General features: G+C 43.4%; 1 protein-coding gene and 1 non-coding gene across 4 annotated transcripts in view; both read left to right on the top strand.

Annotated features, from left to right (window-relative positions):
• The window catches only part of mtch2 (mitochondrial carrier homolog 2), a 40,284-nt gene extending 15,166 nt beyond the window's left edge, over positions 1-25,118 (top strand). For all 3 annotated transcript variants that reach the window (XM_048545808.2, XM_048545807.2, XM_048545810.2), the window contains 8 exons: positions 3,418-3,475; positions 3,568-3,619; positions 5,349-5,408; positions 10,358-10,457; positions 11,785-11,832; positions 12,418-12,485; positions 13,449-13,524; positions 23,748-25,118. In XM_048545808.2, coding sequence (XP_048401765.1) covers positions 3,418-3,475; positions 3,568-3,619; positions 5,349-5,408; positions 10,358-10,457; positions 11,785-11,832; positions 12,418-12,485; positions 13,449-13,524; positions 23,748-23,834 — 549 coding nt within the window. In that variant the 3' untranslated portion in view covers positions 23,835-25,118. The remainder of the gene's footprint in view (positions 1-3,417; positions 3,476-3,567; positions 3,620-5,348; positions 5,409-10,357; positions 10,458-11,784; positions 11,833-12,417; positions 12,486-13,448; positions 13,525-23,747) is intronic.
• Positions 17,035-17,166, top strand: LOC125459586 (small Cajal body-specific RNA 14). Its single transcript, XR_007249053.1, has one exon. It is a non-coding gene; the product is annotated as a small Cajal body-specific RNA 14 (non-coding RNA).
• Positions 25,119-27,129: the final 2,011 nt, after the last annotated feature.

The following is a 27,129-nucleotide window of genomic DNA, read 5'->3' as shown; positions in this document are numbered from 1 at the left end:
AATTGAACTCAATGCTCAATGTGTGGCCTAACCAACGCCTCATAAAGCTGCAACATGACATCCTGACTCTCATGCTTAATTTCCTGACCAATAAAAGTAAGCATACCATACGCCGCCTTTATGACCTTAGCTACTTGCATAGCCACTTTGAGGGAGCTACAGACTTGAACCCAAGATCAATGCTGTTCAAAGTCCTGCCATTAACTTTATTCGTTAATATTTGATGTCCCAAAGTGCAGCACCTCATACTTACCTGGATTAAACAGCATCTGCCATTTCTCCACCCAAATCTGCAACTGATGTATATCCCACTGTATCCTTTGACAATCTTCCACTATCCACATCTCCTATCCTTGTGTTGTCTGTAAACTCATTAATCCACCCATCTACAGTTTCATCTGAGTAATTTATATATATCACAAACAGCAGACATCCCAGTATGGATCCCTGCAGAACTCTACTAGTTGTGGACCGCCAGCCTGAAAAACAGCCTTCCACTCTACCCTCTGTCTTTTGTGGACAAGCCAATTCTGAATCACAGCTCATTCACTATGGATTCCATGCATCTTAATCTTCTGGATGAAGCTACCATGAGGGACCTTGTTGACAGCCTTACTAAAATCCATGTAAACAATGTCCACTGCTCTACCCTCATCAATCACCTTTGTCACCACCTCAAAAATTTAAATCGTTAGTAAGACATGACCAGCCCTGCACAAAGCCATGTTGACTGTCCCTAATTAGGCCATGCTTTTCCAAATCTGCATAAATCCTATCCCTTAGAATTCTCTCCAATAGCTTCCCAACCACCGATGTGGGACTCACCCATCTGTATTTTCCTGGATTATCCCTATTTCAATTCTTGAATTTAGGAACAACATTAGCTACTCACTGTCTTCCAGGACATCTCCAGTGGCTAGCAAGGATACAAAGATCCTTTGTCAAGGCCCCAGCAATCTCCTCTGTTGCCTCTCTTAATAACCTGGGTTAGATACCATCAGGCCCTGAGGATGTATCCACCTTAATACTCTTCAAAAAGTCCAGCACCACTTCCTCCTTGATCTCAAAATGCCCTGGCATATCAGCTCCACACAAATATCAGTATCCTCCATAGATACTGTTGCAAAGTACTCGTTTAGCATCTTGCCCACATCCTGTGCCTCCGAGCACAAGATCTCTCATTTATCCTTGAGTGGTCCTACCTTTTCCCTAGTTACCTGTTTGGTGTAATGTATCTACACAATGCCTTGGGATTCTCTTTAACCCTCCTTGTCAAGGTCATTCATGGCCCCTTTTGAGTACTTTCTTGCTTTACTTATATTCGTCATGAGCAGTATCTGATTTTAGCTTCCTAAACCTCACATGCATTTTTTCCTTTTTGACTAAATTCACAACCTCCCTCATTATCCAAGAGTCCCTTACCTTGCCATTCTTGTCCTTCCTCCCTACTGAAACATGCTAGTCTTAAACTCTCTCCAGCAGGTCTTGAAACAGCTCCCACATGTCAAAAGTGAACTTGCTTGATAATAGCTCCTCCCAATTAACACTTCCTAGCTCCCGCCCAATACTGATGTAACTTGCCCCCCCACCCCCGAGTTTAGTACCTTCCTGCCAGGTCCTCACTTATCCTTGTTCATAGCTATCTTAAAACTTAAGGAATTACGATCACTGTTTCCAAAATATTCTCCCACTGAAAGGTCAGTCACCTGGCCAGGCTCATTAGCCAATACAAGATCTGGTATGGCGCCTCCTCTAGTTGGACTATCCACATACTGTTTCAAGAAATCCTCTTGGATGTACTTAACAAATCCTGCCTGGTCCAAGCCTCTTGCTCTAAGGGAGTCCCAGTCAATATTGGAGAAGTTAAAGTCACCCGCTATGACTGTTTTTATTGCACCTTTCCATAATTTGCTGACATAATTGTTCCTCAATGGCTCGGTGGCTGTTGGGGTGGCCTATCCTATTGCACCCATTTTATTTTTTAGCACTACCCATATTGTCTCAGAAGATGAGCCCTGTAGTATGTCGTCTCTGAGGGGAGATGGCACATTCTCCCCGATCAGTAAGGCAACCCTTCCACCTCTTGCCTTCCTTTCTATCTCATCTAAAACAACCAAAACCTGGCACATTGAGCAGCCAGTCCTGTCTCCCTCTCTCAACCAAGTCACTGTAATGGCCACAACATCATAGTCCCATATACTGATCCAGGCTCGAATCTCATCTGCCTTGCCTATAATACTCCTTGCATTAAAATGAATACACTTCAGCCCATTAATGCCGTTGTTCATTCACCTGTCTCTGCCTGTCCTTTCTTTCTGATTTACTGGTCTCAACATCTACCTTCCCCTCAATCCCTCCACTTGCTAATCTGCTGCTCTGGTTCCCAGCCCCCTTCCACTCTAGTAGCACTAGTGAACCTCTCTGCGAGGATAATGGTTCCCCTCCAGTTTAGGTACAATCTGTCCCTCTTGTACAGTGGTCCCAATGATCCAAGAATGTGAAACCTGAAACACACTCTGCCCCCTGTTTGCTCCTTGATGTGTCCAACTAAGCCATACCATCTGTGAGGAGCTGCAGCTGGTTGTCCTTCCTGCAGACATAGTTGTCAGGGACACCAGGCTGCTTCCTGATATCCCACCACTGCCCTAACTGCCATCCCTTTACTATAAGAAAGATAAACTAATCTTTTGCCTTTACCTTGGTCATCGTATTCACTGAAGCCCAGGATTCACCTGCACTTATACCAACTAGCTGCATTGACTAGTTCCTTAAATTACAATGCATTCTTAACAAGCAGACCAAATACCCTACGGGCTACAACAAACTTCTTAACAGTCTCTCTCAATCTCTCTGTCTCCTTTGTTTTTCGGTTAGAACAGGCAGGAAGTATGGAACACGTTTCTTGACACTAGGTTCTTCCTCACTCTGCTGATTAGCTGTAGTGACTGAGTCAACTTCTCTCCAGAATGCTCAGCGACATTACTCTGCTGTCCTCTATTCAATTCAATACAGGGACAGCATGGGGTTAGATGCAGAGTAATGCTCCCATACTTTTTTAAAACTGAAAGTAAAGCTGCTGTACTCTTTTAAACTAGAGGCAAACAGAAAATGAAGCAGCACTTCTTTCTCTTTGACTTACCATTATCCATCACTTTATCTGCTCAACTGCTGTTTTCTGACTCTAGGCTCAATCTCTACCTATTGCTTACTCCTTTAACCACCTCTCTTCAGCATATATACCACCTTTCCCCAGCTACCATTGGTTCTCAAGGAGGGTCACTGGACCTGAAATATTAACTCATTTTGTCTTTCCACAGATGTTGCCAGACCTGCCAAGTTTCCCCAGCAATTTCTGTTTTTATGTGTTATCTTGGTGTTTTGAACTTCTTCAATATTCAGTATTTGCTTTGTGTCTAGACAATGCGAGAGATGATTGCTCGTTCCACAGCCACTATCGTCACTCATCCCTTTCACGGTAAGTATATTTCATTGTTTTTGAATATTGTTGCCGTGCAGTAGTGCTGAATGAGAAAGGTGCAATGTTGACTTTGTTGTGTTCCTTTGCAGTGATCACATTACGATGCATGGTGCAGTTCATTGGCCGGGAAACCAAATATGGGTCAGTGCAAAGAATTTTTTTTTTTGAAAGAACTGTGGATGCTGTAAATCAGGAATAAAAACAAAGTTGCTGGAAAAGCTCAACAGGTCTGGCAGCATCTGTGATGAAAAAGAGTTAATGTTTTGGGTCTGGTGACCCTTCTTCAGAACTCTCCACCAGATCTGAAATGTTAACTTTTGCTTCACAGATGCTGCCAGACCTGCTGAGCTTTTCCAACAACTTTGTTTTCGTTCCTGAATAGTTTTTTGCTTAATTCATGGGATGAGGGTGTTGTTGGCTAGGCAGTATTTATTGCCCAGAGGCCAGCTAAGAGTCAACTACATTGCTGTGGGTCTGGAGTCAGATATAGGCTGGACCAGGGAAGGATGACAGTTTCCTTCCCGAAAGGTCATTAGTGAACCAGACTCTTAATTCCAAATTTTTTATTTAATTCACATTGCACCATCAGCCATGGTGGGATTCGAACCCAGATCCCCAGAATGTTAGAGTAAAGGGAACACCTTTTAGAACAGAGATAAGGAGAAACTTCTTTAACCGGAGAGTGGTGAATCTATGGAATTCACTGCCACATGAGGCTGTGGAGGCCAGGTCATTGAGTATATTTAAGATGGAGATAGATAAGTTCTTGATTGTTAAGGAGATCAAGGGTTATGGGAGAAAGCAGGTGAGTGGGATTGAGAAACTTATCAGCCATGATTAATTAGCAGAGCAGATTCAATGGGCTGAATGGCCTAATTTCTGCCCCTATGTCTTATAGTGTAATGTTATCTGGATCTCTGGATTAAGTGCCCAGCGGTAATACCATTAGGCCATTGCCTCCCTCTATGTCTCGTTTTAGATTACACAGTGAGGACAGACAGTGTCAGAATGTGAGAGAGTCCCTAGTTATCTGAACAGGGGCCATCTATCCTCCATAGTAGAAAGGCCCATTTGAACTGCTGGAACGTTCTACAGTATATGTCTGTTGAAAGCTGCCGCAGGTTTCGATACTTTTTGCTACAAAGATCCCAAAGTTTTCTGCGGGTGCTGCTTGACATTGATCTCCAAATTACAATGCCATTGGACCAACGCAAGTACATGACTTCTGCATAGTTATAGCGTTCATGTAGCTGAGTTTATGTACACTTGGACTGTTCAGAGTCTGCACTGTTGTAGCATTCACATACAGTGTGTGCACTGTTATGGCATTCACGTGTGTGCGGTTCCAGTTCATGCAGACATCTGTGTGTGCAGATTTATACTGTACACGCACAGACACACACACATGTCTGTAGATTTATATCATTCACACATACGTGTGCATTGTTAGAGCATTCACATAGTTGTGTTTGTGTACAGTTAGACTGCAGGCACAGCCAGAGCCTTGTCGCAGATGAGCGCATGTACGCAGTATTGTGTATTGATGGAAGTGTGTGCACATCATTGCAATGTTGAGGCAGATGAGTGTGCAGTCGTTGAATACTGGCGCGCGCGCGCGCGCGCGCGCGTGTGTGTGTGTGTCTACAGTAATCAGATGATATGTACGTGGTGATTGCATACTATTGAATGAGTCTGAATGTTAGACTATTCAGAGAGATAGGCATGTGTAACATGTGGTGTATCTGTGGCATTTATGTGGCTTTGCAAACCCTCAATGTAAGGTAATTATTATGCAAGTCTGATCACTATACTGACACTTCATCTGTTTTTGAACATTAATTGTTTGCTTTTCCATTGTTGGACTTCACAGTGGGCTATTTGGTTCCATAGTAACGATCTACAAGGAAGAGGGAGTTTTTGGCTTTTTTGCGTAAGTATAGTTTGAACCACGAATGTGTTGAGAATGGAACCTTGAAACTTTGTTTGTAAAATGTCAGCAGATTGATTCAATTTCCGAACATTCAGAGACATTTGTGAATGCTGCCCGTTTTGAAAGAATGATGGTTTACATATGGGTGCAAGTGTAGTGATGGTCAGTTAAAAGTAGCAATAAGCTCTTAAAACGAGGCCATTTATCCCGCTGGTTATCTTGAGCACCAGTTATAGTAAAACAGCATACGTTAATGTCAGGAATGTTATCCTTGACAAAAAGCAGGTAAGAAAGCGTGTTAATAGTGTGATTGCTGTCTTCCTATCAGAGTTTTTGTTTCTTCTGTGTCTTCACATTTGGTTCAATTTGTTATTGTGCTCCATTGACATGCATTTTGCTTTCTGTGTTTTGGTGCTGTTTAGCCTCTAGAAGTTATGATAAAGAGGGTTTGTTTGCTGCACCAAGCATGTAACACTATGATGTTCAATGTGCTGCATAAATCTAACTTGTTAATCAGTCTGTAGCTGGAAATAGATGTGAGTTTTCCAAAATACTTATCACAACCTCAGGATTCCCTGGATATTATATAGCCAATGAAGTAAATGTGGTCACGGCTGTAATAGAACATAGAACACTTGCTTTAATGCAAGGAGTATCAGGAATAAAAGTGATGAACTTAGAGCATGGATCAGTACCTGGTGCTATGATGTTGTGGCCATAACAGAGACATGGGTTTCTCATGGGCAGGAATGGTTGCTGGATCTTCCAGGGTTTAGAATATTTAAAAAGAATAGGGAGGGGGGAAAAAGAGGAGGGGGTGTAGCACTACTAATCAGAGAGGGTATCACAGCTACAGAAGCTTCCATTGTGGAGGAAGATCTGCCTACTGAGTCAGTATGGGTGGAAATTAGGAACAGCAAGGGAGTAGTCACCTCGTTAGGGGTTTACTACAGGCCCCCCAATAGCAGCAGGGAGATTGAAGAAATCATAGGTTGACAGATTTTGGAAAAGTGTGGACGCAGTAGGGTTGTTGTAATGGGTGACTTTAACTTTCCTAATATTGATTGGAACCTCCTTCGAGCAGAAGATTTGAATGGAGCTGTTTTTGTAAGGTGTGTTCAGGAGGGTTTCCTAACGCAGTACGTTGACAGGCCGACGAGGGGAGAGGCCATTCTAGACTTGGTGCTCGGAAACGAGCCGGGGCAGGTATCTATCAGATCTTGTGGTGGGAGAGCATTTTGGTGATAGTGACCATAACTGCCTCACATTCTACATAGCTATGGAGAAGGAGAGGATTAGGCAAAATGGGAGGATATTTAATTGGGGAAGAGGAAACTATGATGCGATTAGACATGAGTTAGGGAGCATGGACTGGGAGCAGTTGTTCCATGGTAAGGGAACTATAGACATGTGGAGACTGTTTAAGGAACAGTTGTTGGGAGTGATGAGTAAATATGTCCCTCTGAGACAGGCAAGAAGGGGTAAGATAAAGGAACCTTGGATGACGAGAGCGGTGGAGCTTCTTGTGAAAAGGAAGAAGGTAGCTTACATAAGGTGGAGGAAACTAGGGTCAAGTTCAGCTAGTGAGGATTACATGCAGGCAAGGAAGGAGCTCAAAAATGGTCTGAGGAGAGCCAGGAGGGGGCACGAGAAAGGCTTGGCAGAAGGAATCCGGGAAAACACAAAGGCATTTTACACTTACGTGAGGAATAAGAGAATGGTCAAAGAAAGAGTAGGGCCGATCAGGGATAGCATAGGGAACTTGTGTGTGGAGCCTGAGGAGGTAGGGGAAGCCCTAAATGAGTTTTTTGCTTCTGTCTTTACGAAAGAAACGAACTTTGTAGTGAATGAAACCTTTGAAGAGCAGGTGTGCATGCTGGAATGGATAGAGATAGAGGAAGCTGATGTGCTGAAAATTTTGTCAAACATTAAGATTGACAAGTCGCCAGGCCCGGACCAGATTTGTCCTCGGCTGCTTTGGGAAGCGAGAAATGCAATTGCTTCGCCACTTGCGAAGATCTTTGCATCCTCGCTGTCCACTGGAGCTGTACCTGAGGACTGGAGAGAGGCAAATGTAATTCCTCTCTTCAAGAAAGGAAATAGGGAAATCCCTGGCAATTATAGACCAGTAAGTCTCACGTCTGTCGTCTGCAAGGTGTTAGAAAGGATTCTGAGGGATAAGATTTATGACCATCTGGAAGAGCATGGCTTGATCAAATACAGTCAACACGGCTTTGTGAGGGGTAGGTCATGCCTTACAAACCTTATCGAGTTTTTTTGAGGATGTGACTAGAAAAGTTGATGAGGGTCGAGCTGTGGATGTGGTGTATATGGACTTCAGTAAGGCATTTGATAAGGTTCCCCATGGTAGGCTCATTCAGAAGGTCAGGAGGAATGGGATACAGGGGAACTTAGCTGCTTGGATACAGAATTGGCTGGCCAACAGAAGACAGCGAGTGGTAGTAGAAGGAAAATATTCTGCCTGGAAGTCAGTGGTGAGTGGAGTTCCACAGGGCTCTGTCCTTGGGCCTCTACTGTTTTTAATTTTTATTAATGACTTGGATGAGGGGATTGAAGGATGGGTCAGCAAGTTTGCAGACGACACAAAGGTCGGAGGTGTCGTTGACAGTGTAGAGGGCTGTTGTAGGCTGCAGCGGGACATTGACAGGATGCAGAGATGGGCTGAGAGGTGGCAGATGGAGTTCAACCTGGATAAATGCGAGGTGATGCATTTTGGAAGGTCGAATTTGAAAGCAGAGTACAGGATTAAGGATAGGATTCTTGGCAGCGTGGAGGAACAGAGGGATCTTGGTGTGCAGATACATAGATCCCTTAAAATGGCCACCCAAGTGGACAGGGTTGTTAAGAAAGCATATGGTGTTTTGGCTTTCATTAACAGGGGGATTGAGTTTGAGTCGTGAGATCTTGTTGCAGCTCTATAAAACTTTGGTTAGACCGCACTTGGAATACTGCGTCCAGTTCTGGTCGCCGTATTATAGGAAAGATGTGGATGCTTTGGAGAGGGTTCAGAGGAGGTTTACCAGGATGCTGCCTGGACTGGAGGGCTTATCTTATGAAGAGAGGTTGACTGAGCTCGGTCTCTTTTCATTGGAGAAAAGGAGGAGGAGAGGGGACCTAATTGAGGTATACAAGATGATGAGAGGCATAGATAGAGTTGATAGCCAGAGACTATTTCCCAGGGCAGAAATGGCTAGCACGAGGGGTCATAGTTTTAAGCTGGTTGGTGGAAAGTATAGAGGGGATGTCAGAGGCAGGTTCTTTACGCAGAGAGTTGTGAGAGCATGGAATGCGTTGCCGGCAGCAGTTGTGGAAGCAAGGTCATTGGGGTCGTTTAAGAGACTGCTGGACCTGTATATGGTCACAGAAATTTGAGGGTGCATACATGAGGATCAGTGGTCGGCACAACATTGTGGGCTGAAGGGCCTGTTCTGTGCTGTTCTGTGCTGTACTGTTCTATGTTCTATGTTCTAACACTACAGCGCGGTACAGGCCTTTTGGCCCTCGATGTTGCGCCGACCTGTGAAACCAAACCCATCTAACCTACACTATTCCATTATTATCCATGTGTTTATCCAATGACCATTTAACTGTCCTTAAACTTGGCGAGTCTACTACGGTTGCAGGCAGGGCATTCCACGCCTTTACTAATCTCTGAATTAAGAACCTATCTCTGACATAGATATAGAATCCCTACAGTGTGGAAACAGGCCCTTCAGCCCAACAAATCCACACTGAACCTCAGAGCATGCCACCTACACCATCCCCGTATAACCCACCTAATCTACACCGCTCTGAACACTATCAGCAATTTAGCATGGCCAATCCACTTACCCTGCACATCTTTGTGGGAGGAAACCGGAGCACCTGGAGGAAACCCAAGCAGACATGGAGAGAATGTGCAAATTCCACACACACAGTCGCCCGAGGCTAGAATCGAACCCGGGTCGCTGGCGCTGTGTGGCAGCAGTGCTAACCGCTGTGCCACCATGCATCCGTCCTATATCTATCACCCCTCAATTTAACGCTATGTCCCCTCGTGCTAGCTATCTCCATCCGAGGAAAAAGGCTCTCACTGCCCACCCTATCTGATCCTCCGATCATCTTGTATGTCTCTATTAGGTCACCTCTTAACCACCTTCTCTCTAACGAAAACAGCCTCAAGTCCCTCAGCCTTTCCTCATAAGACCTTCCCTCCATACCAGGCAACATCCTGATAAATCTCTTCTGCACCCTTTCCAATGCTTCCACATCCTTCCTATAATGCGGCGACCAGAACTGTATACAATACTCCAAGTGTGGCTGCACCAGAGTTTTGTACAGCTGCAACATGACCTCATGGCTCCAAAACTCAATCCCTCTACCAATAAAACCTAACACACCATACGCTGCCTTAACCCTATCAACCTGGGTGGCAACTTTCAGGGATCTATGTACGTGGACACAGAGATCTCTCTGCTCAACACACTACCAAGAATCTTACCATTAGCCCAGTACTCTGTATTCCTGTTACTCCATCCAGAGTGAATCACCTCACACTTTTCCACATTAAACTCCATTTGCCACCTCTCAGCCCATCTCTGCAGCTTATCTATGTCCCTCTGTAACCTGCAACATCCTTCTGCCCTATCCACAACTCCACTGACTTTAGTGTCATCTGCAAATTTACTAACCCATCCTTCTACACCCTCATCCAGGCCATTTATAAAAATGACAAACAGCTTTAGCCCCTAACAATAAACAGAAATTACAGCAAAGTTCCATTAGTACATTAGATTAAATGACCAGATCTCTATACTAACGCAAAGCCAGTGTGAATCTCTCTCTGATCCCAGTGTGGACAGGGCCGATGTGAATGCTCCCCCTGATCCAGGTGTGGACAGGGCCGATGTGACTGTCTCTGATGCTCAGTGCTGTGTGTCCTTCTGCAGTGGTCTGTTTCCTCGACTGCTGGGTGATGTGATTTCCTTATGGCTTTGTAACATGTTGGCCTATCTCATCAACACCTATGCATTGGAGCCCCCAAGTCAGGTAGGTTACAAAATTCTAACACACCTCTCAGTAGGTCAGGGGGTGAGGGGGAGGAACTGGAACTGGTTGGAGTGGGGATGAGGATGTCAGAGGCAGGGTGAGCAGGTTACAGGGAATATTTGATAGGCTAAGAGGGTTGTTTGGGGTGAACGATGTGATCCTGCTGAGTTTAAAGAAAGCGATGGACGTATGGCGACTTTGCACGAAGCTCCTGAACTGAAAGTATTAAAAAGCCGTGAAAGTTTCCAGTTTTTATGGACAGGGGCATGTTAACAACTGAGTCCCCCTGGTAATATTGGGTTTTTCTGGGGCATTTCCTCACCATCTTAGGAGGTGGTGGCAGAGTTGGGGTGTTGTGATTCCTCCCTGGCCAAAGTATAGGAGGAGGCACAAGGGAATGTGGACACATGATAACAGTACCCCAGCAAAGGGTCTTGGAGGGTGTGTGAGTGGCTGAAAATGACAATCCAGGAGGTTTGTTCGTTGAACTGACCCTCTGCTCTCTAGCTCTGCGGTTAAACATTAGCAGCTTCCCTATCCACACAAACGCATGGTCAATTTAAAGTCCCACCTCATCCCAGTAACTGCAGCTGGTCAATAATGCATGCTTTTTTCTGCAACTTCTACCTCAAAAATGATTTCACCCTCAGTTTGCAGTTATTTTTCTGAGAATTGAAGAAAAATCTAAATTATTATAAATTATGAAGAACACCTGTGGGTTCTGGAAATCTCAGCTCTAAACAGCAAGTAGTGAGCAGCTCTCACTTATGCCCCTTGATTTCTTAGAACCAGTGGAGATGGAGGGAAGAGTGCACTGATTAGACAGTGGTGGCTAGCAACTGGGAGAATGTAATTGTTTAAGCCTGGAGAAGGCTGTTCGACCCAGCATGTCTGCACTAGTTCTCAAAAACGAGCAATCCATTTTGTGTCATTTTCCTGCCTTATTCCCTGTAACCCTCAGGTTCAGCTGAACCTCCCTCCCAGACCCTGACCACTTGCTGTGTGGAAAAGTTTTATCTCTTACCCATTTTGCTTTTCTAACCATTTACTCTAAAGCTGTTTCTTCTGATTCTGAATCCTCTGATGACTAGGAATGGTTTCTCCCTATCCTCTCTGTCTTGATCCCTCATAATTTTGAAATCGATAATCAAATCAGATAGTCTCAGCATCTCCAATCTTTTGAGGAGAGCACTGAGGAGCCAGTGAGTGGTGGCAGAGCTGGAATAGGAATGTCAGGTGCCCTGCATGCTTCAAGCTGGAGTCTGGGAGAATTACTGTTGAGCAGTGAACTGTTGTGGGATGTGCTGATGACTGTGATGTATTTTAGGGTTCACACATCGGGGAGCTGAGGAGTTACTCACAGGCCGTGACTGGGGTGAGTGCCATTCAGTTTGAGCTATCATTTTAGTCATTTACAGCAGCAATTGCACTTCACACTGTAATGGTACGGTTCCACAATACAGCCTTCGCTTGGACTAAAACTAACTGTTCTCATCTTGAGCAACTTCCCCAGTGAATTAACAAACCAACACTGCAGAGATAACATAGCGTGGAGAGCATCTTCTGTTGGTTTTAGTGTCTCTTGCAGTAATACATTAGGCAGGACACTGCTTGACTCCCACCAAGGGTAAGGGGCCAGTGTCAACCAGATGTCTGAAAAACACTCAGCTGTATTGGTGTGACATTGGCTTTGGTGAGTCTGCAGGTTTGGATAGCCCCAAACCAGAATGTGCACACAAGCCGGAGGTTCTGCAGTGAACAAGAACTTAGATTTACAGGTTTTCTCCTCACAGGTTAAACCTGAAGATACAGAACCTGGTGTTCTGAGCTCTGTCTGGTCAGCTACAGATATAGTAACTCCCAAAGATGTCTGGCCTGTGTTACAGCTGCTGCTTTATGGAAACGTTTTCCCTCGAGATGAGCATTCAATCACTGCCTTGTCTCCACATTTCCTTCACAGTTTCTAGCCAGCATGCTGACCTATCCCTTTGTGCTTGTGTCCAACCTGATGGCGGTCAACAACTGTGGGTGAGTCTGGCATTCATTCATTTCCCAAGCTCTAGCGCAAAGTGAGGCTAGCCTCCAACAAACAAGACCCAAACCCTGTGCATGGTGTAGGCTGCAAACAAACTCTTATAGAAATTAAGAATGTTATTCCTGAACCATAGAATTTTCTTATCTCAACTGTCTGCAACTGTACCAGGGCAGAACTGCTTAGGATTAGATAATACAGTAAAGCTACCTCTACTGTTTTAAATTGAAAGTAAAGCTCCCTAGATACTGTCCTCATCAGACACTCCCAGGGAAAGCATGAGGTTAGATATAGAGTAAAGCTCTCTCTACTCTTTTTAATCTGAAAGTAAAGTTCCCTCGATGCTGTCCTCATCAAACACTCCCAGGAAGGACTGCATGGGGTTAGATACAGAGTAAAGCTGCCTCTACTCTTTTAAAGTGAAAGTAAAGCTCATTGGATGTTGTCTCTATCAAATATTCCCAGGAATGTTGGGTGCCTTGCATGCTTCACGCTGGAGTCTGGGAGAATTAATGTTGAGCAGTGAACTGTTGTGGGATGTGTTAAATACGGAGTGAAGCTCCTGTTACATAGTTCTGTGACTGTCTTTCAGCACCACTCTGGAGTACTGCTCCTGTTTGGTTTGGAAAGATTATTGCAACTCACCCAACACATGTTAAAAGCTCTAGTTTCTACCTAATGTAGTATTGAGTGTCCCACCTAGTGTCATCTGTGGCAACTCAGCCCTAGGTGACAGCTGCAGCAGTGGAGATTAATATAAGGAGTTGGATTGAAAGTGAGAACTGTCAGAATGTCAGCCACAGAGCTGCTGCTGTAAGGGAACATAATCATTGTCTTGTTGCTGGCTGTCAGCATGTGGGTACGAGCAGAGTCTCTCTTGGTGATGAACTGTCTAACAGCAGGCTGTCTCCACTTGTGCTGGTTGCTGAATTGCTGTCTATTGTGTCTGTCTTCCATAGGCTGGCTGGTGGTCTCCCCCCTTACGCAGCAGTGTACTCTTCATGGATTGACTGCTGGCACCAACTGAGCCAAGAGGTGAGTTGATGTTCTGGTTGTGCTACAAGCCACTTCAATCTGTTGTAACCAAATGCACATACCACGCGCTCAGTGTAAAGTCTCCCCAACCCACGAAAGGGGGCTCAGAGTTATATCAATCCTTTATGTAAAGAGAGCAAAGCTGTGTACAGTGTTCTCAGTGTGCTCTCACTGATGCCTGTACAACTGTAACAAGAATTCCCTGCTTTAATACGCCACTTTCTAATAAAGGCTGACATTTCATTTGTTTTCCTAATATATCTCAATAAGTGATACTTCAATACCTTGGCACAGTGCCTGCTGATGCTGAATGTTCCCGTGCCCCAGTCTATCTGACTGCCAATTCATGCCAACTCTCACAGTTGTTCCCTCCTTGAAGTCTTTCATCCCAACCCCAGATGTAATGAGTGGTTCCTGAACTTAAGCTGGAAAATTACAACTTTGATAAATTGACGCAGGAAAGTCTGGGCAAAGACTGCAATTACAGAGCTTTCAACTTGAAGATCTCAAACAGGTTGAGGCAAGTCAGGATTGGAAATGTCTGAAATTGTGTGTTACCTAATCGAGCAAAAGGACCTTGGTGCTTGTCTGTGAGAATTGCACCCGAGTGCTGTCTAACAGATATGGCTGGGTACAAAAACCAGTCCAGCCCGTCCCCGCCTCCCTAACCTGTTCTTCCTCTCACCTATCCCCTCCTCCCACCTCAAGCCGCACCTCCATTTCTCACCTACCAACCTCATCCCGCCTTCTTGACCTGTCCGTCCTCACCTATCCCCTCCCCACCTCCCACCTATACTCTCCTCTCCACCTATCTTCTCCTCTATCTATCTTCGGTCCACCTCCCCTTCTCTCCCTATTTATTTCAGAACCCTCTCCCCATTTCCCCCCCCCCCCCCTCCCCCACCCGATGAAGGGTCTAGGCCTGAAATGCCAGCTTTTGTGCTCCTGAGATGCTGCTTGGCCAGCTGTGTTCATCCAGCTACACACTTTGTTATCTATTACAGGGAAAGCCTTGGAACCCTACAACGTAATGGTCTCAATGTGGGCTTTATTAGCTTTAAAATCTCCCCACCCCGACCTCATCCCAAGACCAGCAACCCCCTCACATCCCCACCTCCTTGACCTGTCCGTCTTCTCTCCCTCCTATCCACTCCTCTCACCTCGCTGACCAACCCCCACCCCCACTTCCTACCTCCACTCACCTTTACTAGAAATCATGTTGTACTGCTTGCAAGGTCAATTTGCTGTTTTTCAGGTGTGCTGTGAGAATTGGACACGGTACACCAGGACTGTTCACCTGTGGCTTTGAATAGCTTTACTACTTTAGAGATGGAACATTCCATCAGCCTTTTCAGTTACCGCTGAAACTACTGTCTAGGATAGAGAATTCCAAAGATTCACAACTTTGAGTGAAACACATTTCTGCTCCTCTAAGTCATAACATTTTATACTGAGCCAGTGACCCCTGCTTCTAGATTTTTTTGCCAGGGGAAATGTCATCCAGGAATGTTTTCAATTTGATTACCTCTCGTTCTTCTAAGGGTCCAATGAATTTAGGCCCATTCAACTAGATCACTCTATTACTTGATGAGAGAGAAAGAGCATGGTGCTGATCTGTAGGGAATTGCACCCATGTCCTGTCTAACAGAAAGATGAGCCTGGGTACAATTACAGCCCTCTTCCTGGACTGGCCCACCCATTCCAGGAATCAAATTAATGAACTTTTGTATCTGCTCTCAAGCCCAGAACATATTTTCTAGAGCTGTACACAGTGCTCCAATTCACATGTTTTCAACAAAACCTCAAATAAAGGCAGCTCACATAATCTTGTACACCAACCCTCTTGCATTATAAACTAACATACGAGATCACAAAGTTAAATTGTTTTACAACATTCAAACTCCTTTGGAATATTACATTTACTAGTCTGTCACCATTTTTATAAAGCACTTATGCTTTTCAATATCATCTTCAGTATACAATCCCACATTTCTCATTTTGGAAGGTCGAATTTGAATGCAGAATACAGGGGAGATGTCAGAGGTAGGCTCTTTACACAGAGTGGTAGGCGTGTGGAATGCGCTGCCGATAGTGATATTAGACCCAGATACTTTAGTGACTTTTAAGAGACTCTTGGTTAGGCACATGGAGGATAGTAAAATATAGGTTGTGCAGGGTAGATTGATCTTAGTAGGATAATAGGTCAGCACAGCATTGTGGGCCGAAGGGCCTGTACTGTTCAACGTTATACTTATCTGTCACCTACTTGCCCAATCGCTCAACTAGTCTGTTGCCCTTTACAGCCTTTTCAGATACTTGTCACAGCTTACTTTTTAGCCTGAGGCTGGTCTGTCTGTTCCTGTTGGAGAAATTCTGCAGGTCTGGCAGCACCTATGGAGAGTTAATGTTTCAAGGCTGATATGATTCCTCTTGTCTCTTGCTGTATAGCTGAATGGCTGCACCATTTTTAAAGAAAAACCTAAACTTGCTGAATGCTATTTAATTTTGTGTACCTTTTGCCTAATCGTTGTCACCTTTATTTCCCTAAAAGCTGTGTTAGCACGTGCGTAATAGATTCTAGCTTTTTTACCGTTACTGGTTTTTGGCAAACTGATGCAAGAAAAAAATGTTTTTCATGAGTGGTTCAGGTTTGGAATGCACGGATTAGCAGTGTGTAATAGAGGCATTCAAGACAGCATTGGACACGAACGTTAAAAACAAGGCACAAGAATAGGCTGCTCGGCCCCTTGAATCTGGTCTGCCATTCAATAAAAGCAAGATTGATCTGATTTTAACATCAACTCTACATTCCTGCATAGCCTGATAGTTTAAATTCAGACATTGTGTAAGGTACAGGGGAACAAGGAACATGAATAGTACTTAGTCTATACTCATTTGGAGAGCCAGTGCAGATGTAATGGGCCAAATGGCCTCCATCTCTGTAACACAGTGATTCTGTACGTCATTCTTTTTATTTGATATCTGACTGCTGCATTTTCTTTGTCTTATTTTCTTGATACATTCACATATATAATATATATATGTGGATTCCTAACTTACTCCCTATGTTTTCATCATTTAAAAAAGACTTGCTAAATTCAAGGATGAGAAAGACGAATTCTGAAAATCAGGCTGGAAAATGGAGTTGACACGTTGAGATTAGCCACGATTGTATCAAATGATGCAGCAGACCCGAGAGACTACGTAGTCTACTCCTCCTGTTTTGTATATTCTTGTACCTAAAATATTAATAAATGTAGTGATCCTGACTCTCAGATTTCGGTTAGGCAACAGAAAATTGTCAGACGACAGTTTTCCTTCATCTCTGTGAGCTTTGATTTCAAAAATTTCTTAAGTGGAATTCTGAAAGTCTGTATAAACTATATCCCCTATCCATAATTCAGTTACTTTCTCTAACTATTCAGTTTTGCTTGTTAGAAATTACCAATCTTTACCAGCTAAGTTAAGTACATATGAGTTAGGCTGGGCTGTACTTCCTCACACTGTAATGTGGCAGTTCTTTTATTGCTGCATCACCCAGAAGATATGGTGTAGCTGAAACATGCCACATATATTAAAGATGGTTCCCACCGACGAGCCCTTTGGAGTTGTCAGGGTCTCTGTGCGATGGTTCCGAACATCTTTTTATCCTAAAAGCAGTGTTAGCTCCAAGAGTGGATAATGGTCGCATTTGTGAAACTGACTGATATAAGCTTTAACCATTCAGCCCCTTAGACCTATTCCACTGTATACTTAAATGCTATCTGATCTATACTGTAACTCCAGCTATCACCTTGTTTCCGTAACACTCAATATGAGGCTAGGATTTACTCCCTCTCTCACTCACTCACTCACTAACTAACAAACTTCAATTTTTTAAATTTTGATTAATCCCCAGCCACAAAAATCTTTAAGGGGTGAGTGTGTTAGATTTCCACTCCCCTCTGTATGAAGAAGTACTTCCCGATTTCATCCCAGCTGGTTTAGTACTGATTTTTAAGATTATGCTCCCTTCGCCTGCACTCCCCTGTTGGACTGCTTTGACAATTAATAGTTACACTACACAATAACACATAGAGTTGGAGGCTACCATCTCCATTTCTGCTTGGTCCTGATAACTGGTGTGAGGTGGGTTGGCAGTACACATGCTGCATATACATTTGTCACTAGGTCAGTGTACAGTGTTGATAGGACTATCCTAATCTCAGTGGAGAACAACAGAATGGCTCCATTGTCATTCTCAGGCTGTGATTTTTGCAGTAGTCTTTATTTCTCCTCATTTTGGTGGGAGAGAATTCAGCCACAGTTCCCACTGTTAATCCCTATTCAACCCTTATGAAGGCCATGATGTGCCTGCAACTGTCCAAAGAACTGGTTCAGATAAAATGCCCAGTTTCTCCCATGGCAAAACATCCAATGAAGTTGACTGTCAAAAGTTTTGAGATAAAGGTTTATAATTTACTATCATTTGGGAATTTGTTTTTAAAAGTGCAGGCAAAATAAATTTTATATTTCAGCTATGTTGAACATAATTTTTTATGAGACTGTCAGAAGTTCATTTGGAACAGTGAGATAAACATCCTTTTCAAGAGTGCATGGGATTAATTTAAGTGCCTTGATCAAACACCCTTAGAGTTATTTGATGCGATGGTTACAAATTTGAACTTTTATGACCTACAGACAAACAGGTGCTCAAGCGCCCCTAGAGGTATTCAGCTGAGAGGAATGATCTCATCAACAGAAGAGCATGTTAGTTTATGAGCGTTTACTTTGTACATGTCTCCCAGTGGTGTAAATTTGTAGAAGTCTTCTAGCTGTCCAAACTGAAAGGCACGGTGACTCAGTAGTTAGCACTACTGCCTCACAGTGCCAGGAACTCCGATTCAGTTCCACTCTGGGGCGACTGTCTGTGTGGAGTTTGTACATTCTCCCCGTGTCTGCATGGGTTTTGTACAGGTGCTCTGGTTTCCTCCCACAGTCCAAAGATGTGCAAGTTATGTGGATTGGCCATGCTAAATTTCTCAGTGTCCAGGGATGTTCAGGTTAGTTTGATTAACTATGTGCAATACAGAGTTAAAGGAATAAGTTACAGGGTGAGTCTGGGTGGGATGCTCTTCGGAGGGTTGGTGTAGACTCGATGGGCTAAACTGCCTGCTTCCACATTCTGTGATCTATGAAATCCAGAACCTCCGAACTAGAAAGAAGTCCTTTGATCATGAAGAGTCAGTTGAGTAAGAAATCTTAACTTTAAGACAGGAGTAATACTATAGTGAGATTGAATATCTATAAACAATATTGCTGGGAAAAGAGTTGAATCTGTCTTGTTCTTTGTGTTAAGATCTTTCAAAATTGTCACATTTATAGTTTTTTTTTATTATATTGTATGAGATAAACCTGTGTTTTCAGGCCAGAGGGCATAGTCTCAGAATAAAGGGACACCAACTTAAGTCGGAAATAGAACATAGAACAGTACAGTACAGGCCCTTTGGCCCACAATGTTGTGCCAAGCTTTTACCCAAATCCTAAGGTCTATCTAACCTCCACCACCACCTTAGACTATCATCCATATGCCTATCTAACAACTGCTTAAATACCCCAATGAAGCCGACTCCATTACCCTCTCTAGCAATGCATTCCATGCCCTACCACTCTCTGAGGAAAGAACCTACCTTTGTCGTCTCCCCGATATCTACCTCCTTTCACTTCAAAACTATTTCCCCTCGTAAAAGCTACCTTCGCCCTAGGAAAGAGTCTCTGACTGTCTACTCTATCTATACCTCTGATCATTTTATATACCTCTATCAAGTCACGTCTCATCCTTCATCACTCTAAAGAGAAAAGCCCTTGCTGTCTCACCCTTTCCTCATGCGACCTTCCCTGCATTCCACGCAACATCCTGGTGAATCTCTTCTGCAGCTTTTCTAACGCTTCTACATCTTTCCTGTAATGAGGTGACGAGAACTGGACACAATACTCCAGATGTGGCCAAACCAGGCTTTTGTATAGCTGGAGCATAACTTCACGACTCTTGAACTCAATCCCTCTATTAAAACACCATATGCCTTCTTAACAACTCTATCGATCTGGGTGACAGCTCTCAGGGAACTGTGAACGTGAGCCCCAAGATCCCTCTACTCCTCCACACTGCCAAGAATCTTTCCGTTTACCCTGTATTCTGCTTTCAAGTTTGTCCTTCCAAAATTTTCATTTTTCAGGGTTAAACGCCATCTGCCACTTCTCAAGCCAGCTCTGCATTCTATCAATGCCCCTTTGTAACCTAGAACAGCCCACCATACTGTCCACAACATGACCCACCTTCGTATTGACCACGAACTTGCTAATCCACCCTTCCACTCCTTCATCCAAATCATTTACAAAAATCACAAATAGAAGAGGACCTAGAACAGATCCTTGTGGTACACCACTCATAACTGAGCACCATGTTGAATACTTTCCATCCACTACCACCCTTTGTTTTCCAAGGGTCAGCCAATTCTGAATCCAATCTGCCACACTTTCCCCCTATCCCATGCCTCCTGACTCTCTGCATGAGCCTACCATGGGCAACCTGATCAAATGCCTTACTTAAATGCATGTATACCACATCCACTTCTCTACCTTCATCCACGTGTTTGATCACCTCTTCAAAGATTTCAATATGGTGCGCATGATCTCACAAATCCATGCTATCACGATCAAACTGTGCCTTTCCAAGTGATCGTAAATCCTGTCTGTCAGAACCCTTTCCAATAATTTGCCTACCACTTACATAAGACTAACTGGCTTATAATTTCCAGAGTCACCCCTGTTCCCTTTTTTGAACAAGGGAATGACATTTGCCTCTTTCCAATCTTCCGGCACTATACCAGTGGACAGTGGGGATGAAAAGATCATTGCCAAAGGCCCTGCGATCTTGTCCCATGCTTCCCATAGAATCCTCGGATAAATCCCATCAAGCCCGGGGGACTCATCTATCTTCAACTTCCTCAGAATTCCTAGCACATCTTCTTTACTAACATCAACCTCCTGTAGCCTACCTGCCTGTTTCACAACGTCTTCTGCTATAACTAGGTCCCTCTCAGTTGTAGATACGGAAGAAAAGTATTCATTTAAGGACCTCTCCTATCTCTTTAGGATCTGGGCACAAATTCCCTTTACAATCCTTGATCGACCCTACCCTTTCTCTGGTCATTCTCTTGTTCTACACATACGTGTGAAAAGCCTTGGAGTTTTCTTTGATCCTATTCACCAAGATTTTCTCATGCCCCCTTATAGCTCTCCTAAGCCCTTTCTTCAGCTCCTTCCTAGCTGACTTGTATCCCTGTAGAGCCTTTTCCGTTCCTCTTTTCCTAAACCTTACATAAGCCTCCTTCTTCTTAGCCGTTCGTTCGACCTGTACCGAGAACCATGGATCCCTCACTCAACCATGTCGTCTCTGCCTGCTAGGGACAAACATATTGAGCACACGCAGTGTGCATTCCTTAAACAATCTCCATATTTCTGTAGTGCTCTTACGTGACAGCATCTGTTCCCAATTTATGTTACCCAGTTCTTGCCTAACAGAACTGTAATTACCCTTCCCCCAATTGTAAACTTTACCGTGCCGTATGTAACTATCCTAATCCATGACTATTGTGAAAGAAACAGTTATGATTGCTACCGCCAAAGTGCTCTCCTACCAACAGGTCTAACACTTGCCCCAGTTCCTTGCCAAGCACCAAATCCAAAGTGCCTCTCCTCATACTGGTCCATCTACATACTGTGTGAGGAATCCTTCCTGAACACACTGGACAAAATCTGCTCCATCTAAATTATTAGAACTAAAATGTTTCCAATCAATATTTGGAAAGTTGAAGTCACCAATGACTAAAGCCCTGTGACTTCTGGACCCTTCCAGTATCTGCCTCCCAATCTGCTCCTCTTCTACTCTGCAGCTATTAGGGGGTCTGTAAAAAAAACAGATCCCCAACAAAGTGACTGCTCCTTTCTTGTCCCTGACCTCAACCCAAACTGACTCTGTAGACATATTATTCTCGAAATGAGGAGAAATTTCTTCTCTGATGGTTGAGTGTCTTTTAAACACCTTGACGCAGAGCTACGGGGCAGAATCCTTGTGCATGTTGAAGGCAGAGATACATAGACAAGGGTTATGGGGAGGAAAAGGCAGGAAAGTGAAAGTGAGGAATTTTAGATGAGCCATGATCCTAATGAATGGCAGAACAGACTCAAGGAGCTGAATGGCCTATTCCTGTTTCTTAGTCATTTTTTTGAGTTTGAAATCAATATAGATCTGGAAATGAGAGTCAAATGATGAGCATGAATCCATTGTCGATTGTTGGAAAAATAACATGTGATTTACAAATGTCCTTAAGGGTGGCCCTTTCCTTCCCTCACCTGGTCTGGCCTACATCTGACTCCAGACCCACAACAATATGGTTGACTTTGAACTGCCCTCTGGGCAATTAGGGATGGGTGATATATGCTGCCTAGCTAGCAACACCCTCATCCTGTGAATGAATAAAGAATAAAGACCTTTTTTTGTAAATGTAAATTGCCTAAAACCTTTGAGTACCTTCAGTGACTAAACACAACAGTAACCAAACTGCAAAAATAAAACTACTTATCTATTAACCCAAGTTTCATTCTCTGGCCTGACTTGCCCTATATTACCATCAGCTGTAATTACAATTTAAATATGAAGAATAACTGGTTAGACAAGTATTGGCATGCCGAGTACTCGGCATGAGATGGTGTTACACTATGCCCCAACTATAGGTGTTGTTGAACCACTTTTTAAATGCTGACACAAAACAGAAGCACTGCAAATGCTTGAAGTTTAAAATTTAAAAAAAAACTGGAATGCTCACCAGGTTAGGCGGCAGCAATGACAGACTAGGCTTAATGAAGTTATACACTTCAGTGTGCAAACCTGAAATGGATAGTATCATTTAAATGGTGATGTATTGGGAGGTGTGGAAATACAGGGGGATCTGGGTGTCCTTTGACACCAGTCAATGAGTGTATAAATGGTGTATTGGCCTTTAGCGTAAGATTTGAATTTTGTTTCCGTAATTCACAGAATGTGGGCTTTGCTGGCTAATCCAGCAGTTATTGTCCATCCCTGACAGTTAACAGACAACAGCATTGCTGAGAGTCTGGAGTTACATGTAGATTAGATCAGGTAAGGATGACAGATTCTTTCCCTGTGGGACATTAAGAAACCCATCTCGTTCACTATGACAACCAACAGTGGTTGCTATTAGATTAGCTTTTTTAAAAATTCCGGACTCTCTTTAAAGAATTCAGATCTCACTATCTGTCACAGTTGGATTCAAACATGTGTTCCCATGGGTTGCTAGCCCATTGACATCCACTTCAGAAGTAGGGCCGTCCTTCTGCAGTTATACAGGGCTTGGTGAGACCGCACCTATGCTATTTTCTATAGTTTGCTGTCCCTAACTAAGAAAGTATATACCTGCGATTGAGGGAGTGCAATGGAAGTTCACCAAACTGATACCTGCAACGGCGGAACTGTCCTGTGAGGAGAGATTGGTTTGACTGCACCTGTGTTCACTAGGGTTTAGAATGATGAGAGGGAATATTACTTTAACCAAATACAATGCTAACAGAGCTGGACAGACTAGATGCAGGAAGGATGTTTCCTCTGGCTGGGGAGTGAAGAACCAGGGATCACAGTCTCAGGAGACGAATTAAAATGTCTTCACTGCAAGGTTGATGAATCTGTGGAATTCTCTACTAAAGAAGGTTGTGGAGGCTACATCATTGAATACATTAAAGAAAGAAATAGATAATTTTTTTAGACATTACAGTTGTCAACAAGTATGGGGAGAAAGGGAAATATCTCATTCAGAGAGAGTATCAGCCATAACCATATCAAATGTCAGAGCAAGTTTAAAGGGCCAAATGGCCAAAATGTTCTGAGTTTTTATGTTTCTGTGTTAATAATTCAAACTGTGGTCTTTCTTCATTTCTGCTGAATGTTTTGGGTTTTATTTGTTTTGATTGTAGTCCTGGTACGTTTGGTATTTCTGTGTGTGTTGCAGTGCCAAGAATGAGTCTTAATGCTGCCCTGCCATCGGAATGTGATGTTGAGCCTGTGTAGCTCCTTTGCCAGCTCCTGCAGTTCCTCTGACAGTTTCCTTTGAATGGATTTTCTCCCAAAGTTGTATTTATTTAACAATTTAAATTTGTTTTTCTTGCAGGGAAACCTGAGCCGAGGAAACAGTCTATTTTTCCGGAAGGCTCCAGCTGGACGAATGTATGCAGTTGAACAAAAACGATTTGTATAGATGCACGAAGTGATGAGCTGCAAACTGAAAGGGTGAGGGTGGGAGGTGCAGTCTAATTTGTATGATTGTGTTTTCAATTACATACATGCAGTTTTTAATGATGTATTGTTGATCCACACCGGCAAAATGAATTATTTTATGATGGAATGAGATGGTATTTGATTTAAAGAGGAACATATTTTAATTCCTTGTTTGTTACCCAGTGGTTTGTACAGTGAGTGGTTTCTTTGTGAAAATGAGGATGGTGTTCTGAGTGCCATGTTCCTGGGAATGGGGTACTCTGTCCTCGCAGCAGCATTCCCAGGTGAGATCTGATGCTATAGTAACCCACCTCTCACTTCCAGCAGCATCATCAAGTCTGTCTTACATGTAACAGCAGTATCTGATAATCCCAGAACGAATACTGTTCAAAATTTCTGGTCTAACTGACTCCTTGCTTAACTGTGTCCTGCCCAAGTGTTTGATAGTGAATGAAGAGTGGAGGAACAATTCTATCTGTTACTGCAACCTCCTACTATTAGTAGCTGGGATGCCAGTGGACTACTCTTTAATGGAAAAAGCGGATGTCTCTCCTGCTGCTGATGCTCTTCTCTTTCGTCGTCTCCTCACCAGGAAGGAGGTGGGCAGCACTGAAGATACCCTGTACCTCACTATGTTGATCAGCTTGCCTGAGTGCGGCCCAAGTAATGAGCTGTTGGACTGGGGAGGGGATGGCGATGGCTATGATGGTTATGGGGATGTTGCAGCCAGTCTTGATCTTGTTCACCTGCTTTCCAGCAGGATGTGATCAGGAGCTGGGACTCTGTCTGGTTTCCCTGCTCCCAACAGAGGCACCGAGAACAATTAAAACAGTACTGCAGCCCGGCCTGCAACTTGTTTAATTTGGCGTGGACCATGGATTCCTCCTGGGGATTTTGTGACCAACCCTCCTGTCAATCTGGCACTGGGCCAGTTCCTTTTGGACTGACAGGATAAGATGGGCATCATTTTCCTCAGTTCTATTTAGAAATGAATATTTTCACTTTTGTTTCCCCTGATCCTGTAATGGGACCAGTCAGTACTTGGGGATCCAGCTGATGTGAACGTTCCAAAGTCCTTGTGACAGTCCTGTCTGCAGTAAGTGTCCCGAGTCAGCACTGGGGAGTGTTGTATAGCCCTCCAACTGCACTGATTCCTTGCTGAATGAGGTACAATGATAAAAGAGCAGTAAAGCAGGCCTTTATATGTAGGATTCATCAACTGCCATGTGTTGGAGTCTATTTAATAAAACAAATTTGCATAGCACTATGATATTTTGTAAAATACATCATTCTGACAGTGACTGCTCCCATGTTAAACTGAGCCTAGTCACAATCGCCATTTTGCTTGTTCCACGAATGTTATTCTGCTAAGTTCAATTTAGAAAAAAGTATATCTAATTGAAATGCTGATTAAAAATGTTTGATTCCTGTACAAATAAGAAAATTTCTGGTCTTCCCCTGTGTTGGGAGCTTGTATTTCCCTCCTCTTCAAGCTGACCAGATAGGCTGATGAGAGAGTGTGGAATCGGGCCTAATTGACATCTGTTTTTGTCATATTTCACATTCATCCATTCAGGATTCCTCATAAAGCTTTGTCTCTGAATGGTAGAGATGCTGAGGATCACCCAGTAACGTACAACATTGGTTAGTTCTGTAAAGATAATGATGAGGTTTATTGGTTCCTTCCATTAATGTAGTATACACTGGGAAATCCCATGTGCATTGGAATTGGAAGTTGGTATGTATATTTACCCACCCAGATGTGAGAGGGAAGGTCCAAATTGTCAAGTGATCAATTGCTCTTTCTGAATTGGCACCCCCATCCATTTCTTCCACCACCAACACTCAGTAGCAGCAGTGTGGACCATCCACAGGATGCATTGCAGCAACTCTCCAAGGCTCCTTCAGCAGCAACTTCCAAACTCTCAACCACTGCCATCTAGAAGAAGGATAGCAGATGCATGGGAATACCTACTACTTGCAAGTTCTCCTCTACGCCATTCATCACTTTGGCTTGGAAATATATTATGCTTCCTTCAGTATTGCTGGGTCAAAATCCTGGAACTCTCTCCCTAATGCCAGTTGGGTGTATCTGCAGTGGTTTGGGAAGGCAGCTCATCACCACCTCAAGGACAATAATGCCGCCCCAGCCAGCAGCTCCCACATCTAGTAAATGCATTTTAAAAAAACTGATGATCTACATAAAACAGGAACAAAGGACAGCAAACATACAAAGACACCATGATCTGCAGTCTTGTAACACCAAAGATTTGATCTAGCTACACAACTAAAAAGGGATAAAGGGAAAGAAATTAGAGAAAATGTGACCATAGCAAGTGAGGAAGCTATTTAAATTCAGTATCTTTTAATGATATAATGCTGACCTATGTGCAACAGGAATACATAACGTAAAGGACAGGGTGGGGGGGCAGGGGGGTTCAATGATGAATACTGGAATGTACAAAAAGACACATCGGAGACACAGATGAGGAAGGCCTCTTGCAAACTCTTTCAGTCCAGTAGTCAAAGACAGCAGTTCAGGAACAGCGGAGTAGCATCAGATACATTCATTGTCTTGAAAACATGAGCACTTTAGAGAAAACACTTTTGACTACCTCACCTATTCACAAGTGCCCAACCTCAGTAAATAACCCAAATAGAATGAATAAGGAATTCAACAGAAGTTGAGTTATTGAGCAGACCAGAGGGCCTGAACACTAATAGATCAATGATGTGTTTTTGATAGTTCTGAGAAACCAGGTAGAAAATATGAAGCAAAAAACACATAGTTGAGTGTGTTGAGACCTGGTAATGTGCAAGTAGAGGGATAAAGAGACTAATGTGATGCCTGTACTCATGTCCAGAAAGGGAACTATCTCTTTGTTAGATTATTACTATACACATTTTGTGTTATTACAATCAGCATGGACTTCAGAGAAAGCATCACAATCTTTTTCAAGAAATTATTCCTAAATGGCCTGCAGAAAGATTGGAGATTCTAGCAGGTCTCTGACTAGGATATACCTGTTGGACTACAACCTGGCATTGTGTGACTTCTGACTTTGGCAACTCCAGTCCAACACCGGTATCTCTACATCACTTCAATATGGACTCAAAATGTTAACTCTGTTTCTCACTTTACCGATGCTGCCAGACTTGCTGAGTTTCTCCAACAATTCCTGTTTTTATTTCACTCTAGCATCCACAATATTTGGCTTTTAATTCTATTTATTCTATCTCTTCCAAAATGCACCTGTTCACACTGAATAGTATTG

Source organism: Stegostoma tigrinum, chromosome 17 (assembly GCF_030684315.1).
Source record: "Stegostoma tigrinum isolate sSteTig4 chromosome 17, sSteTig4.hap1, whole genome shotgun sequence".
NCBI classification, from domain to species: Eukaryota; Metazoa; Chordata; class Chondrichthyes; order Orectolobiformes; family Stegostomatidae; genus Stegostoma; species Stegostoma tigrinum.
This window is presented reverse-complemented; position numbering and strand designations above follow the sequence as displayed.